Source organism: Lathyrus oleraceus, chromosome 3, assembly GCF_024323335.1.
Source record: "Lathyrus oleraceus cultivar Zhongwan6 chromosome 3, CAAS_Psat_ZW6_1.0, whole genome shotgun sequence".
NCBI classification, from domain to species: domain Eukaryota; kingdom Viridiplantae; phylum Streptophyta; class Magnoliopsida; order Fabales; family Fabaceae; genus Lathyrus; species Lathyrus oleraceus.
In genome coordinates this window covers 511,075,781-511,094,085 of record NC_066581.1, presented here as the reverse complement: position 1 = coordinate 511,094,085, position 18,305 = coordinate 511,075,781, and the positions used below count along the sequence as shown (strand labels likewise).

The window sequence follows — 18,305 nt, the reverse complement described above, 5'->3', positions numbered from 1 at the left end:
TGATGGACCCGCATAGCTAGGCGAAGAAGTATTATTTATTTGCAAGCTTCGAGGCGCAAATGAGAACATCTTGGAATCAAGCAGGGTTTGTACCTTACTCTTGAGCACCTTGCAGTCTTCAGTTGAATGCCCTTGTGCCCCAGCATGGAAGTCACATCGAGCATTGGCGTCAAAGCCTGGTGGATATGGAGGACTGACTGGTTTTAGCTCCTTTGGCACTATCAATCCCCTCTTAATCAAATATGGAAGTGCTTGACTATATGGCATTGGAAGCGAATCAATATGTCTCTCTGGCTTCCTTGGCCTTTGTTGAGCATGTTGGCACTGCTGATGTGGAGTGTTATGTCATTTGTATGGCTGCTGAGGTGGAATCTGTTGTTGATGTTGAAGAGGTCCTTGAGTTGTAGGATACTGACCATGTGGAGAGAATGATGTCTGGTGTGAAGCTTGTGGAGCTTCCCAGACTGCGTTAATTTCAGCTTCTTCTTCCTTTTGGGAACTAGGAATAGATTCACTCTCCATGCTCTGGCTATTTGAGGCGCATTGGATTTTTCCACTTTTGAGGCCATTCTCGATGCGTTCTCCAATTGACACCAAGTGAGCGAAGTCTGATGCTGCACTGCTAATCATCCTTTCGAAGTAAGGACTTTGCAAGGTATCCCTGAATAATTCCATCACTTCTTTGTCTAAGAGTGGTGGTTCAACGCGAGCTGCTAACTCTTTCCATCTTTGGGCATACCCTCTGAAGGATTCGTTGCTTTCCTGAGACAAGGCTCTCAACTGCATGCGATCGGGAGCCATGTCCAAATTGTATTTGTACTGATTCAAAAAAGCGTTAGCTAGGTCCATCCATGACTGAACATGATTCCTTTCTAACTTCATATACCAACTCAATGATGCCCCAGTCAAACTGTCCTGAAAACAGTGAATCATTAACTTATCATTATGGGCATGAGAAGTCATTTTACGGCAAAACATCACCAGATGGTGCTTTGGACAGCTATCCCCTTTGTACTTCTCAAATTCTGGTACTTTGAATTTTGAGGGTATAACGAGGCCAGGTACCAAACACATGTCTAAGGCACTCTGTTCAATAGTATCTTGTCCTTCTATGGCCTTGAGTCTTTTCTCTAGCACGCAACATCTTTTAGCAATCTCATCATCTTGTGGTTGTTCAATATTAACCACAAGGCTTGTCCCATGGGAATCCGGCACAGAGAATGCAAAGCTATGATACTCAACATCATCATGATATGAGGAACCCTTATCTCGAACAATATGACGTTTTTGTACAACCGAGTTATTAACTGGGGTTTGCGCAAGCTGAGGTTGGGTAAGACTATTTACTGGAGCTAACACCACATTCTCAACCACTGCAGTCTGCTGAATGTTGTCCTCCCTCTTTGCTAAATCTATCATAGCCTCCATAAGTCGGTCTATCTGTTTTTTCATTGAGTCCACATCTCCTCTCAATGCAATATGGTTTTGCTCCAACGAATCCATAATCTTTTCAGAGCTACTTCAAGTCTGATACGAATGTCAGGAATTCAATTGCGAGTTATGGACACAGGATGGGATGAGTTTTTTTGTTTATGAAAATGATATGCAATTCATGCTGATGGGATGAGAATGCATGAAATTTTGTATTTAGGTATGCAAAGAAAATGTAATTCAGGTATAGTTAGGATCCAGGATAACACGAGTATCATATGGTACACCCTATAAGGAGGTTCTATGTTCTCTACCCTACACACAAAGGATGGCTCCTAAGGTTATTCCTTTCCAAGACAGAACTTAGAGTCATGGATTGTGTTCAGCATCCCATCGCAATAATGGGCTAGCCACATCGTGATGAAAGTTCAGAATCAATCTTTTCTAAGTGGGATCTTCGTATTGTTCGAACGGGGTGTAGACCCCTCGGTTCAATACTACACAATCGCCAGTCATGAAGACGGACTTCGGTTTAAGGCGAGGTTCCTAGAGTCATGGACCATGTTCAACGTTTCCTCGCAATAATGGGCTAGCCATATTATGATGGAAATTCTGAACAGATCTACTCTAGGTGGAGTTCTCGTATTGTCCCAATGAGGTGTACACCCCTCGGTTCAATACTACACAACTCCGGGTTCTAAGTTCTTTTCAAAGCTCGGGTACGGAGCTTATCTCACAACATATGTCAAGCACCATAGATCACCCAATATAATAGCATAAATAATACATCAAGATATACAGAAGCAAATAAAAAAGCGGTATTCTAACATTCATAGCAAATTGACTAAGTTAGGCTTGACTCTCTCTTGCTTGGAGCAATATCCCCAGCAGAGTCGCCATCTGTCGCATCTCGAAAAATACGATTCCTCGCGATGGTCGCGGAAAAAATTATGTTCGAACAGAGTCGCCACCGAACTTTATTTATCCCAATGAAGGAATAGGGAAATATCGATAAAACCTTTTAGAAAATAGAATAATGGTCGTCGCAACCATATTCGGGTTCGGGAGTCGATTACGCAAGGGGAAGGTATTAACACCCCTCACGTCCGTTGTACTCAACGGGAACCTTTTAGTCCAATTTGCTATTTGAATGTTAGTTAACTGTTATTTGCTTTCTTCGAGTAATTAGGGTTGATGATAAATATGGGTGAAGACCTCAGGAGGGAGAAAAGGGAGGTTTTTTATTAGTGTGCTCGCCAAGATCTCGCAATCTCGTGCCTACGTATCCTTATGGTGCAATAAGGAAGTCAGAGCATTCGTAGTTCGGGGACTACGGTTGGTTGGTGTCTTTTACCGAACAACTATTTAGATCGCGTTCTAAAGGCTAAACGTTGGCTTGTCTACTCTCGGCGGAGGCTTAAGCATTGGTTTGTTGTGCGCATTAGAAATGATTAAATAGTGTTCTTTTTGAAAAGAGTGTTTTGGTCACGCGGGGGTGACAAGTTGAATTGATGTGTTCGGGTTTTGATTGGTTTCGATCGCTCGAGGGCGAGAAGTTAGATTGATTTGTTTGAGATGTTTTGAAGAATGACGAAAGATTGAGCAATGTGGTGTTCACCAATTGTTCAATTCTTTCGAGGAATAATAAGGCGTCCGCCTTTTATTCCTTTTTCATTCAGATTATTTTGAAAGTTTGTTTGTGGATGTTGAATGCGCACGGTAGCGAGGCGTACGCCCCCTACTTGCTTATTCAAGGAATAATGAGGCGTACGCCACTTATTCCCTTATCCAAGTTTATTTAGCGTGTTTTAGTCGGAAGTCGATAATTTGTGCAATATGGCATTTGCCAATTATTCAAATAATCGAGAGATGGCGAGGCGTACGCCTCTCATCTTTTATCATCCGATGTTTAAATTGTAAAAGATATGTTTGGATGTCGTATTTGATTTGTGAAAATAATTTGTATTTTGATAGGCTTTAATTTGATGACGAAGATTCAAGCAATATGGCGTACGCCAATTATTCGAATAATCGAGAGATAATGAAGCGGATGCTCACTATTCCCCTTTTCATCCAAAATATGGAATTAAAAGGATTTGGAATTTGTAGAAATGATTTGAAATATTATGATTTGAAGTGTTAGGGTTTGAATGATTTGAATTTGAAAATTATATTTGATTTTGAAGAGTGATTTGAAAGTTGTATGATTAAGGTTTATATTTGAATGACGAAAATCCGAGCAATATGGCGTACGCCAATTATTCGTATAATCGAGAGATAATGAAGCGGATGCTCACTATTCTCCTTTTCATTCAAAGATTAATTAAAAGGAGTTGGAATTTCTAATTAATTTAAAAAAATGTGGTTTGAATGTGTATGATTAAGGTTTAATCGGGTGACAAGAACTCGCGCAATATGGCGTACGCCAATCATTCGAGTAATTGAGAAATAGTGAAGCGTACGCTTCCTATCTCCTTTTCATCCCAAGTTTGTGTTAAAAGAGGAAATTCTTTTGAAATTGAGTGGTTTGAAAAATGATTTGAATTCGTGTTTATGAAATGAATTGTATTTAGTGTATTATTTCATCTACTCGATTAATCAATAACCAAGTAGGTTTCATTGTAAGGAAGCCCAAGAGTAAGCTATGTGAGGTTGATGGCGATGCTTAGGAGCGATCGACTTATAAGGGTGTTTGAAAGTGGGCTCGATATTTAAATCGAGAATTGCATGATTGTGCTTTTTGAAATTGGTTTGTGTTGGATGATGAATTGAAATGAAATTGAATTAAAAATGATTATGAAATGGTGATGGAAAAGAAAATCCTTTGATTATTATCAAATTTTACTTAAGTTGATTAATCGAATTAATTAAAACTAATTATCAAAATTATTTAATTATCTTAAATAATTAAGTTAATTAAGGTTAATTAATTAAAAACAATTAATCAAACAAAAATTCAACTAATAATATTCTTTATGAAAAACAAATTAGTGACAACTTTGATTTAAAAAAATGAATCGGTGACAAAATGTGCTTAGGAACCGGTTTATACATGGCGGAAATTGGAAATCCGCATGAAATCGAAACACGGTGAAGAATGTACAATTGATGTATTTGGAATTTTGGCGGTATATTGGCATGAAGTTACCGGATCCGTGGACTAAAATCCAATTAACCACCTCTTAGTTATATCCAAATTGCTCTCGATGTTTATGAATGTTTAAGGTATACTATCATCAAAATCGATTTGCTATTAGGAACATGATTCTACATGGCATGATGAAGTATAATAATCAAATTAATTTATTCTAAAGGAGACCAAAAACTTCCACACATTATGTTGATGGGTGAATAAAAAGCTTTAACCAAAGGCAGTATTTTAAACCGCATCCAGAGTTCACACATACACACATCCAGAATTTACGCAACGAAAAGACTGTGTTCAACCCAAAATATAAACAAAACTCATAATTCCTTAACCAAGATCTGGGAATATATAATCAACAAAGCAAACCTCATGTTCCCAACTTTACAATCATCAATATTCTGAGCATAACATTCTTACTGAATTAGAATAACACATAAACCTGAATCAGCCAACATTAATTTAATGGTCTCAAAGCTAACCCACAATAAGTCCGTCAAAATTCGAAACTCATTCGTTGCAAAAACTGGTTTTGAAACGTCAACCTTAAAGAAGAAACATGCTGTTATGATTTCCCAATTCAGAATAACACTTAAACAAATCTATGAGAAGATTAAAGAACTAAAACATTTGACTCTCAACATCAACTTCCTAAAGTAATATACACATAACCAGAATAATCAAACGCAACAAAACAGGTTAATCGTGCTAGTTTCCAGAACCTGCGATTTCAATGAAATTGAAATAAAAAAAAAGAAACCGTAACAGCACACAAACACAACTCATATACGACATCATCTAAGTTAAAGTAGCTATAACGAACTGAAAGCCATAATAGCAACAACAGATACACAATAGAATTTTTCCAGATACATCCACCAATTCTCAATAACCAAGCTATGGCAAATGGCAGTGAATTTCGTAACAGCCTAGCCAAAACAAACTACGTGATTAAAGCCAAACCAACATAAAGTAATGGTCATGTTTGAGGAGAGCTTGAGATTGTTACCGCAATGACGACTTTTCCGATGCTACCAGCTACTGATGCGTTTGTCGTTGCTGCTAGCTCTTACTGTTGTGGAGTTTATCGCCTCCGCTCATTCAAAGCTTCCTCCTGCGATCTGTCTCGGTTTTGATTTCGACTCTATAGCCACAATGAACATCGACCTGTCCTCAAGGCTCGCGAGACCGAAATCGCCGCAATGGTTCGACCTGCAAAATAGACATGAATTTACAACCTATCAAATGTTCAAACAGCCATCAAAGCGAGGGTTTTGGTCGGTGGTGATATGAGGATTTGTTGAAACTGTGTGTAGCGATGGTGTTGTTTCGGCGATGAGGAGGGTGAAGGGTGGTTCTTGGGCGGAGTGGTGAAGGGGGTTTTGAAGGGTGAGGTCACGATTTGAGGTGGCGGTGGAAGCGATTGTGGACGGTGGCGGAAGGAAGAAGATGAGATGGCGGCGGATGGTGGAGAAAGAGAGTGACGGCGAGGGTTTTTGAGAGTGAAGAAGATGATGGGTGAGGTAGCTGCAGAGAGTGGAAGAGAAATTTCTTTTTCTGAGTGATTGTGAGAGTAGCCGCAGAGAGTGGAAGAGAAATTTCTTTTTCTGAGTGATTGTGAGAGTAGCGTGAGATTTAGGTGAGAGAAGCGTGATTCATTATATTTCCCTCTTTTTTGTCTTTTCTTCGTTTCAGAGAGAGAGAATTAGGAAATGTGAGTGGAGTGAGTGAGGAATCCGTTGGGAGAAAACGTGAGTGGATTTTGTGAGATCCCCTTTGGATTCTTTTTGCTATTTATTTATTTGTTTTTTTTTTATAAAAACAAAAGAGGATCCAATGCAAATATATATATTTTCCATAACTATTATTCATTTAAATAACAAATCATAAAAAAACTAACTAATATTTAATTTAAACAAATTTTAATTATTTTAATTAAATAACTAAACAAAAATGTTGACCACTTAGAAATAGAAAAATGAGTACCAATTTGTTCGGAAAATTAAACCGGTCACACTAAAATTGTCAGGACAAAACATACTTATTAAAAAATACAGTCTTTCCTCGAATTTTAACGATTCAACCGATTTGTCTGTATTCTCAAATAAATTCATTCTGACTGACATTTTAGGTGTTTATTCATGATGCAATGTATGTCATGCTATGCATATGATGCGAAAATGAAAATGAAAACGATTTTATGAAAACTTAAATATGCCCGGACAAAATTGGGGTATGACAGCTGCCCCTATTTAATTAACTTGAACTAGAAGGTAAGAATGACAACGGTCTTCATACATTCGTGGTGGAAGGTAATTAAATACGAAAAGACCCAAATTTTGTCCTTTGAAATGCAATGGGGAAATGTAGAAAGAAAATGCAACGAGTTTTGGATTTTTATAGGGTTTTTTTTTGGAATTATTGGGGAATATCATCATCAAAAAGTTGATGGAAAGGTGACTGTCATCGTCAAAGGGTTGACGGAAAGGTAACTGTCATCATCAGAGGGCTGATGGAAAAGATCATCATCAGAGGGATGACGGAAAGGTAGTTGTCATCGTCAATGGGTTGACGGAAAGAAGTAAAGGATGGCATCACCAAAGGGTTAGTGGAAAAGGAATTATATATGTAGTATCATTCATCATCAAAGGGTTGACGGAAAGAGACTTCACTATGGAGTGGCATCATCAAAGGGTTGATGGAAGTAATTAAAAGAAGTCATCACCAAAGGGTTGGTGGAAAATAATTCGTCATCGTCAAAGGGTTGACGAAAAAGATTGTCATCATCAGAGGGCTGATGGAAAGGTAGTTGTCATCGTCAATGGGTTGACGGAAAGAAACTTCACTATAGAGTGGCATCACCAAAGGGTTGGTGGAAAGAGACTTCACTATGGAGTAGCATCATCAAAGGGTTGATGGAAGTAATTAAAAGAAGTCATCACCAAAGGGTTGGTGGAAAATAATTCGTCATCGTCAAAGGGTTGACGGAAAAGATTGTCATCATCAGAGGGCTGATGGAAAGGTAGTTGTCATCGTCAATGGGTTGACGGAAAGAAACTTCACTATAGAGTGGCATCACCAAAGGGTTGGTGGCAAAGATTGTATATGTAGTATCATCGTCAAAGGGTTGACGGAAAGAAACTTCACTATGGAGTGGCATCACCAAAGGGTTGGTGGAAAAGTATGGTCATCGTCAAAGGGTTGACGGAAAAGAGACTTCACTATGGAGTGGCATCACCAAAGGGTTGGTGGAAAAGTATGGTCATCGTCAAAGGGTTGACGGAAAAGAGACTTCACTATGGAGTGGCATCACCAAAGGGTTGGTGGAAAAATTTGTTGTGAAATGTCATCATCAGAGGGCTGATGGAAAAGGGGGATCAGGTTACGTCCATCAAAGGGTTGATGGGAAAGAATTATGATGTTGTGCATGCGTATGATGCATGTTAATGAAAATTTCTTATTTTTGTGAGAGAGATCCTTGATATGCAACTTCCTTATTTGGCAGGAAAGTTATGCGTGTTTATTGTATGCAGTGCATGTGGTAATGCAAGAGGATTATTGGTTGTTTCTGGATTGATCTTCCTTTTTGAAGGTGAGACTTTCTGGGTACCAATATTGATTGGATTTGAGTTTATGAAGATGCCAGCAAAGTGGACTTTCAGTGATTGCCAATATGGATTGGACTTTGGTTTTGGAGATGCCAATAGGGATTGGACTTTGATTTTGGAGATGCCAATAGGGATTGGACTTTGATTTTGGAGATGCCAACAAAGTGGACTTTTATTTTTGGTAGCTGCCAATATGGATTGGACTTTGTTTTTTTTTTGGTAATTGCCAATTTGGATTGGACTTTGGTTGGTGAAAGGTTTTGACTTCCCGACATTCTGTATTTTGACGATGCGATAATCAGAAGATAGATGTGGATGCTTTTGGTGCCCCAAGTTTGATCATTTGCTGATCGACTGTGTATTTGTTCTTGAGAGAATCTTAACTTCTTCGCCTGATATGCCTTGTAGATGATTAAAAAATAATTTTGTGAGCGTAGCGACGTAATCAATGCATGATGATTGTGCTTTTGCTCTGCCCCAAGGCTCTTTGGAACTTGTCTGCCCCAGTGTGCAGGGTTTAAACTTTGAAAGGAAATCCTGGGAACGATTATACCATGACTTGAACCAATTTTCCCCAGTGTACGAGTCTTTCTGTAATTTTCCCTTGATTTAGATTTTGAAAGGCTTGCCCCAGATTGACTGAGTATGTTGTAATAATTTGCCTCCTTGATCAACTGATGCTTGGAGTTTGTCTTTTGACTGGCCAATTCATATTCATTGGATACCATGCCCCTAATCCATAGGGTTAGGAAGTAGTTTTGATTTGGGTCAGCATTGACGAATGATCAAGTTCTTCACTGATTGCTTTTCGAAGCTCCTTGATGTCAAGTACTTACTTGTAGTTTAAAATTGTTTATTCAATCAATGGTAATTTTAATGCGACATTCATGCAGGTTTGAAAAATCATTTATTGAGGTGATGTGATAGTGTGTGATGAATGAACCATTAGTTCGAACACATTGTTGATTTAGCTAGTGTGTGAAAGATACAGCGGGATATGATGCCAATACAGGTGATTAGCAAATATTTAGGAGTCAGTTTACGCAACCTTGTTGTAGTATGCTTTCAGAATAAACCTTACTTCAATTAGGTCTTTTGAGGGTTGTAACGTGGCATGGTTAACGGTTTTTGAACAAAAGGATATAAGGCTCAAATTTTGTTTTATCCCACCCCTTCTTCATGATGATCTCCAATCCTACTTCAGTTAAGTCAACACACGCATTAAACTTTTAAGAGAGTTTGGAAGTGTAAGATCTCTTGAAATGGCAGTCATCTTATTTTTCTCTTCATGGATGTTGGTGACCCTTTGATTTTGGTATGATGGTCACCGAATCTTTTTTTATTTTGTTGAGGTTTTTTCATGACCTCTTTTGATTTTTTGCTTTGATCCCTAACTTTTGCGTGGACCGCTTTTTGAAGCTTTTTAGTCCACCGGGATTGCCCTAATTTTTGCCTAAGTCTCCTTTTTGGGTGTTCGACTTAGCGGGCTCTTTCATTGATTTTTTTTTTATGACTGCCAAGTCATTGGTCATTGAAGAACGACCGACATCAATCTTGGGACATTTCAAGGTTCCTTTGACACTTTAGGAAGTGTGCGAAGAATGGCATGTAGTTGATCCACATACGGGATATCTCATCTTGTAATTTGAATGCGTAGTCAAATTAACTGAACACTACCTTGCCCCAGGTTAGATGTAAGGGTTTGTAAATCCGAAAGAAACTCCTACTTCTAGGCTCGAAGTGGTTGACTAGGGATTAACTCCTTATCTCTCTAGTGTTTGGGGATTTGAAACAATGCCTGTACATCATCAACAAGGTTTTATCCGAAAGCATACAATCAACAATTATGAGTATTTCGTTTTCGTCATTCTCCCTTCAATTTTTGCTAAAACAACAGTTTGATAAGTGAATGGGAGAAATATTTTTTATATCAATAGAAAAAACGAGTGAATACGAAAGGATTCGTTTAAAAGATGCATAATCATTTCATTAATATTACCATTAAAGGAAATCAACAATACTTGAAAGCAGATAAGTACTTAACATGCAAAGAAAAATACAAATGAAATGCGAGGAGTAGCCAAATGGTTGCCAGTGTAGAGGAAACTCTCTCGTGTTTGGTTCACTGTTGGGCTATCCTTCTTCATAGTGGTGGTAGTTCTGCTCGTCGAGACTAGTATGACAATCATCTTCAGACATATTCTCGGAAATCTCTTCCACGGTTTGGACTGATGGACCCGCATAGCTAGGCGAAGAAGTATTATTTATTTGCAAGCTTCGAGGCGCAAATGAGAACATCTTGGAATCAAGCAGGGTTTGTACCTTACTCTTGAGCACCTTGCAGTCTTCAGTTGAATGCCCTTGTGCCCCAGCATGGAAGTCACATCGAGCATTGGCGTCAAAGCCTGGTGGATATGGAGGACTGACTGGTTTTAGCTCCTTTGGCACTATCAATCCCCTCTTAATCAAATATGGAAGTGCTTGACTATATGGCATTGGAAGCGAATCAATATGTCTCTCTGGCTTCCTTGGCCTTTGTTGAGCATGTTGGCGCTGCTGATGTGGAGTGTTATGTCATTTGTATGGCTGCTGAGGTGGAATCTGTTGTTGATGTTGAAGAGGTCCTTGAGTTGTAGGATACTGACCATGTGGAGAGAATGATGTCTGGTGTGAAGCTTGTGGAGCTTCCCAGACTGCGTTAATTTCAGCTTCTTCTTCCTTTTGGGAACTAGGAATAGATTCACTCTCCATGCTCTGGCTATTTGAGGCGCATTGGATTTTTCCACTTTTGAGGCCATTCTCGATGCGTTCTCCAATTGACACCAAGTGAGCGAAGTCTGATGCTGCACTGCTAATCATCCTTTCGAAGTAAGGACTTTGCAAGGTATCCCTGAATAATTCCATCACTTCTTTGTCTAAGAGTGGTGGTTCAACGCGAGCTGCTAACTCTTTCCATCTTTGGGCATACCCTCTGAAGGATTCGTTGCTTTCCTGAGACAAGGCTCTCAACTGCATGCGATCGGGAGCCATGTCCAAATTGTATTTGTACTGATTCAAAAAAGCGTTAGCTAGGTCCATCCATGACTGAACATGATTCCTTTCTAACTTCATATACCAACTCAATGATGCCCCAGTCAAACTGTCCTGAAAACAGTGAATCATTAACTTATCATTATGGGCATGAGAAGTCATTTTACGGCAAAACATCACCAGATGGTGCTTTGGACAGCTATCCCCTTTGTACTTCTCAAATTCTGGTACTTTGAATTTTGAGGGTATAACGAGGCCAGGTACCAAACACATGTCTAAGGCACTCTGTTCAATAGTATCTTGTCCTTCTATGGCCTTGAGTCTTTTCTCTAGCACGCAACATCTTTTAGCAATCTCATCATCTTGTGGTTGTTCAATATTAACCACAAGGCTTGTCCCATGGGAATCCGGCACAGAGAATGCAAAGCTATGATACTCAACATCATCATGATATGAGGAACCCTTATCTCGAACAATATGACGTTTTTGTACAACCGAGTTATTAACTGGGGTTTGCGCAAGCTGAGGTTGGGTAAGACTATTTACTGGAGCTAACACCACATTCTCAACCACTGCAGTCTGCTGAATGTTGTCCTCCCTCTTTGCTAAATCTATCATAGCCTCCATAAGTCGGTCTATCTGTTTTTTCATTGAGTCCACATCTCCTCTCAATGCAATATGGTTTTGCTCCAACGAATCCATAATCTTTTCAGAGCTACTTCAAGTCTGATACGAATGTCAGGAATTCAACTGCGAGTTATGGACACAGGATGGGATGAGTTTTTTTGTTTATGAAAATGATATGCAATTCATGCTGATGGGATGAGAATGCATGAAATTTTGTATTTAGGTATGCAAAGAAAATGTAATTCAGGTATAGTTAGGATCCAGGATAACACGAGTATCATATGGTACACCCTATAAGGAGGTTCTATGTTCTCTACCCTACACACAAAGGATGGCTCCTAAGGTTATTCCTTTCCAAGACAGAACTTAGAGTCATGGATTGTGTTCAGCATCCCATCGCAATAATAGGCTAGCCACATCGTGATGAAAGTTCAGAATCAATCTTTTCTAAGTGGGATCTTCGTATTGTTCGAACGGGGTGTAGACCCCTCGGTTCAATACTACACAATCGCCAGTCATGAAGACGGACTTCGGTTTAAGGCGAGGTTCCTAGAGTCATGGACCATGTTCAACGTTTCCTCGCAATAATGGGCTAGCCATATTATGATGGAAATTCTGAACAGATCTACTCTAGGTGGAGTTCTCGTATTGTCCCAATGAGGTGTACACCCCTCGGTTCAATACTACACAACTCCGGGTTCTAAGTTCTTTTCAAAGCTCGGGTACGGAGCTTATCTCACAACATATGTCAAGCACCATAGATCACCCAATATAATAGCATAAATAATACATCAAGATATACATAAGCAAATAAAAAAGCGGTATTCTAACATTCATAGCAAATTGACTAAGTTAGGCTTGACTCTCTCTTGCTTGGAGCAATATCCCCAGCAGAGTCGCCATCTGTCGCATCTCGAAAAATACGATTCCTCGCGATGGTCGCGGAAAAAATTATGTTCGAACAGAGTCGCCACCGAACTTTATTTATCCCAATGAAGGAATAGGGAAATATCGATAAAACCTTTTAGAAAATAGAATAATGGTCGTCGCAACCATATTCGGGTTCGGGAGTCGATTACGCAAGGGGAAGGTATTAACACCCCTCACGTCCGTTGTACTCAACGGGAACCTTTTAGTCCAATTTGCTATTTGAATGTTAGTTAACTGTTATTTGCTTTCTTCGAGTAATTAGGGTTGATGATAAATATGGGTGAAGACCTCAGGAGGGAGAAAAGGGAGGTTTTTTATTAGTGTGCTCGCCAAGATCTCGCAATCTCGTGCCTACGTATCCTTATGGTGCAATAAGGAAGTCAGAGCATTCGTAGTTCGGGGACTACGGTTGGTTGGTGTCTTTTACCGAACAGCTATTTAGATCGCGTTCTAAAGGCTAAACGTTGGCTTGTCTACTCTCGGCGGAGGCTTAAGCATTGGTTTGTTGTGCGCATTAGAAATGATTAAATAGTGTTCTTTTTGAAAAGAGTGTTTTGGTCACGCGGGGGTGACAAGTTGAATTGATGTGTTCGGGTTTTGATTGGTTTCGATCGCTCGGGGGCGAGAAGTTAGATTGATTTGTTTGAGATGTTTTGAAGAACGACGAAAGGTTGAGCAATGTGGTGTTCACCAATTGTTCAATTCTTTCGAGGAATAATAAGGCGTCCGCCTTTTATTCCTTTTTCATTCAGATTATTTTGAAAGTTTGTTTGTGGATGTTGAATGCGCACGGTAGCGAGGCGTACGCCCCCTACTTGCTTATTCAAGGAATAATGAGGCGTACGCCACTTATTCCCTTATCCAAGTTTATTTAGCGTGTTTTAGTCGGAAGTCGATAATTTGTGCAATATGGCGTTTGCCAATTATTCAAATAATCGAGAGATGGCGAGGCGTACGCCTCTCATCTTTTATCATCCGAAGTTTAAATTGTAAAAGATATGTTTGGATGTCGTATTTGATTTGTGAAAATAATTTGTATTTTGATAGGCTTTAATTTGATGACGAAGATTCAAGCAATATGGCGTACGCCAATTATTCGAATAATCGAGAGATAATGAAGCGGATGCTCACTATTCCCCTTTTCATCCAAAATATGGAATTAAAAGGATTTGGAATTTGTAGAAATGATTTGAAATATTATGATTTGAAGTGTTAGGGTTTGAATGATTTGAATTTGAAAATTATATTTGATTTTGAAGAGTGATTTGAAAGTTGTATGATTAAGGTTTATATTTGAATGACGAAAATCCGAGCAATATGGCGTACGCCAATTATTCGTATAATCGAGAGATAATGAAGCGGATGCTCACTATTCTCCTTTTCATTCAAAGATTAATTAAAAGGAGTTGGAATTTGTAATTGATTTAAAAAATATGGTTTGAATGTGTATAATTAAGGTTTAATCGGGTGACAAGAACTCGCGCAATATGGCGTACGCCAATCATTCGAGTAATTGAGAAATAGTGAAGCGTACGCTTCCTATCTCCTTTTCATCCCAAGTTTGTGTTAAAAGAGGAAATTCTTTTGAAATTGAGTGGTTTGAAAAATGATTTGAATTCGTGTTTATGAAATGAATTGTATTTAGTGTATTATTTCATCTACTCGATTAATCAATAACCAAGTAGGTTTCATTGTAAGGAAGCCCAAGAGTAAGCTATGTGAGGTTGATGGCGATGTGTCATACGGTGAACTGACTTTATGTGTTTTTGCTTTGGAAAGCAAATGTCGCGGTTAGCAAGAGTCGCCACCGACTTTTCTTTTATCCTATAAGGAAAGGTGGAAAAGAACAGGAAAGACCTTGATCAGATTTTGGGTTCGGGAGGTACATTATACAAAGGGAAGGTGTTAGCACCCTTTGTATCCATGGTTATCCATGGGCTCTTAATTGCTGGATCACTTATGTTATTTTCCTTGTCTGAAAAAGTGTTTGTGAATTGCTTAGAAAATGTTTTGAAAAGAGAGTTTAACTTTGTAATGATTCTTGTATGAATGTATACAAAGTATTTATCTCGTTTAATTTTGAAAGATGTTTAGAAAAATATAACTCGGTAATGATTCTAGTATGAATGTATACCAAGTGGTGATTTTCTAAAAGATGTTTTGAAAGGTGTGGGGTGTGAAAAATATTTTAGGTTGTGAGCCAGCAATTGAGAGTTACACCTACCCAAGGTCTTTATGGGCATTTCCTATCCTTAGGAGGGTAAAACTGTCCTTACTGTTGAGAAGTAAGTAGTTTTATCCTTTGGATGTAAAAGGGTCATCGTAGGGTCATCGATTGGTCATTGAAGGCAACATTTGTAAGGATACCTTAGCATTCGAAGGGACGATCATCATTTAACCGTAGGCTACAACGAAGGGTCATCGAGGGACAAAATCATATATTCGCAGGCAACATCCGAGGGACTATGATTTATTTTATAGGGACATGATGATTTAACCGAAGGGTCTTCACTAAGTGTATCCCCACATTCGCGGGACATGACCATAATACCGGAGTCGTAGGGTAACAAAGAGAGGTTCAGGATCACTTATTTAAAGGCAAAGTTTTACAATTAATTAGATAGCCGTAATCAATTAGGTAATTAGAGTGAATTTCCACATTAAAATCGATTAAACAGTTAGGATGAATCTCCACATTAAAATCAACTAAATAATTAGGAGGAATCTCCACAAGGGTATCCCACAAATAAAGTGGAATACCTAGCAAGCTACTTGTTCCTGGGAATATGTGAACCTTTACAACATTCAGCACACAGGTCAGAATACCAAATGGGGGTGCAATCGAGGATTACACCGCAAAGGAAAACACAGCAGTAGGAATGTCAGTCAAAATAACGCATGATTAACATAGGACAGATCAAATAAGCACAGAACAGAACACCCAAATTATTAGCGACTGTCACGTTCGCCTCTGCCTCGCCTAGCGAAGGCCTAGCGAATACTCGCTGCATGCTCGCTTAGCGATGTGCTAGCGAGCGGCTGCGGGTTTTGAATTTCAGAACAGTATGACCTCAGCCTGCTGCACGCCTTATGGCGTCCAATACACAAATTACATGGTTCAGCATTCACAATATTCAGGCACACTTAAATTCACATGCAAAAACTCAAATATGTTTATGAGTTTAATTATAATATCACATGCAAATTAAGAACATAAAGCGGTAATGGTAATACAAACCTGTTTGCAATCGAATTGCAACCTCGAATTGGCAAGTCGGATAGAGTTGGGCGGAGGTGACCTTGATGCGGATGAGCTTCCTTCAGGGTTTCCTTTAGGGTTGCTCTGAATTCTCTTGGTTAGCCTCCAGGGTTTGTTGTGCCTTCTTTCTATCTCTGGTTTTCCTTCCGTTTTCGTCCTCCTCTTCCTGAATGAAGCTCTGCTATTTATAATGCTCTTTTTGTGACCTAATAGGCTCAGAATGAAGCCCAGAATTTTCTGATATCCGCAAGCTTCGCTAGGCGAGCGGTATAGCGAGGGGTTCGCTAGGCGAAGGATTTGCTCGCCTAGCGAGCAAGCCAGTTTGGGCCATTTTCTGGGTTTGGCCATCTGTGTGTTGGGCCTTTGTTCTTTTGAGATTAATGCCTTGAAAAATAAGTTGGGGTGCCTTAAAAAATACCTTGTAATGTTAACGGGCAAATTTTGGGGTATGACAGCTGCCCCTGTTCAATATTCTTGAACCGAGAGAGTTAGAATGGTATGTACGTCATTCGTGATCTGGAGGTGGAAGATTATTGAACATTAGAATGCCCCAAAAATTTTCACTTGTTAATCAGAAGTTATTCCTGATGGAGATGGGCTTAAAGATGCCATCCAGGAAGTTTGATGATGAAAGACCAGAACGGGTCATACACTGCTGGGGATAAAGGATCAGAATGGACCATATGCTAAATCGTATCTGAATAGCAAAGTGAGTTACCCCTTAGGCGGGTGACTTCGCCGGGGATGAAAGATCAGAATGGAATGTACGCTAGATCGTATCTGAGTTGTAGAATGAGTCGTACGTTAGACTGTATCTGAAGAAGAAAGTAGTCGTACGCTAGACTACACCCCGGAATGTACCGTACGTTAGGCAGTATCTGAGGATTTGAGGATCAGAATGGATCGTACATTAGATCGTATCTGAGTTGCAGAATGAGCCGTACGTTAGGTTGTATCTGAAGAAGAAAGTAGTCGTACGCTAGACTACACCCCGGAATGTACCGTACGCTAGGCAGTATCTGAGGGTTTGAAGATCCAAATGGGTCGTACGTTAGACCGTATTGGAGTTGCAGAATGAGCCGTATGTTAGGCTGTATCTGACGAAGAAAGGATCAGAATGGATCGTACGTTAGATCGTATCTAACGAAGGTAGAATCAGAATGGATCATACGCTAGATCGTATCTGAGTTGAAGATCCAAATGGGTTGTACGTTAGACCGTATTGGAGTTGCAGAATGAGTCGTACGTTAGGCTGTATCTGAAGAAGAAAGTAGTCGTACGCTAGACTACACCCCGGAATGTACCGTACGCTAGGCAGTATCTGAGGATTTAAAGATCCAAATGGGTCGTACGTCAGACCGTATTGGAGTTGCTGAAAGTCAGAATGGATCGTACGTTAGATCGTATCTGAGTTGAAGGAATCATATGTTGGGCTGAATCAGAATGAACCGTACGTTAGGCTGTATCTGATAATATTTGTTGTTGTATTTGCAATGAATATCTGGGGTGGGCTTAGAGATGCCACCATTAGGAGGATGTCAGAACGTTTGTCAGAATGGATATTCATCTGGATTCTATCTGAAAAATGTGTCTGAATCTTGGATGTGATCAGGAGGATAATTAACCTGAAAAATAAAGTTAGTTTCATGCAATGTCATGATGCATGAGATATTTTATGTTTATGACAATAAATGCGAACAATGTATGCATGCGGATGCTGTGAAATGATGTAATGAATGAATTATGTGTCTGAAAAGTTTTTTTTTTTGGCGACCCCCTGGGGAAAATAAATCCCCATCTTCTGGTTGGAGATACTTGTATTGATGACCCCTTCTCATCTAGGGATACTTGATTTCTGTCTGATGGTAGAAATATTTAACAGAAGCCTGGCTGGGGGGGGGGGGGAAGAGATGACCAATTTGTCTAGTAATGCCAATTGCTTCTGGGGAATAACTGGTTTTGCTGGGGGAATAGAATTAGCCACGGATTCATTGGAAAGCATGGTTAGACCTTCTCCTCGATCCTGAAGTCTTGTAGTAATCGCTATTTCTATTTTATGCATGCATTTTTGGTACACATCGATCATATTCAAATGCACATATCAATTCAAATTAAGTCAATGGACGTTTATGCAAACAAAACAGAAAAAGTAAAACAAAAGCATCTTTTTGGAAATAAAATTATACTGATTTTGAAAGAGGGCCTATAAACAGGTAATTTGTGTACATGGAGACAGAAATCCTAGTAAGAGGAAATTGTCGAGAACATAAAGAAA

General features: G+C 39.4%; 2 protein-coding genes across 2 annotated transcripts; both read right to left on the bottom strand.

The window, feature by feature from the left end:
- Nucleotides 1-345: 345 nt before the first annotated feature.
- Nucleotides 346-1,503, bottom strand: LOC127131890 (uncharacterized). The gene is made up of 2 exons (XM_051060779.1): nt 1,186-1,503; nt 346-915 (listed from the first exon to the last, which is right to left on the bottom strand). The coding sequence occupies exons 1-2, from the start codon at nt 1,501-1,503 to the stop codon at nt 346-348; spliced, it is 888 nt and encodes a 295-aa protein (XP_050916736.1).
- Nucleotides 1,504-10,758: 9,255 nt separating this feature from the next.
- LOC127131889 (uncharacterized) lies at nt 10,759-11,916 on the bottom strand. Its single transcript, XM_051060778.1, has 2 exons — nt 11,599-11,916; nt 10,759-11,328 (listed from the first exon to the last, which is right to left on the bottom strand). Exons 1-2 carry the CDS (start codon nt 11,914-11,916, stop codon nt 10,759-10,761), a joined length of 888 nt encoding a protein of 295 aa, XP_050916735.1.
- Nucleotides 11,917-18,305: the final 6,389 nt, after the last annotated feature.

Bases quoted from the DNA above. Each gene is read 5' to 3' on its own strand.
- LOC127131890 (XM_051060779.1), bottom strand. From the start codon at position 1,503: ATGGATTCGTTGGAGCAAAACCATATTGCATTGAGAGGAGATGTGGAC. The intron at 916-1,185 runs GTTAATATTGAA...CACTGTTTTCAG, and splicing joins CCCATGGGACAAGCCTTGTG to GACAGTTTGACTGGGGCATC.
- LOC127131889 (XM_051060778.1), bottom strand. From the start codon at position 11,916: ATGGATTCGTTGGAGCAAAACCATATTGCATTGAGAGGAGATGTGGAC. The intron at 11,329-11,598 runs GTTAATATTGAA...CACTGTTTTCAG, and splicing joins CCCATGGGACAAGCCTTGTG to GACAGTTTGACTGGGGCATC.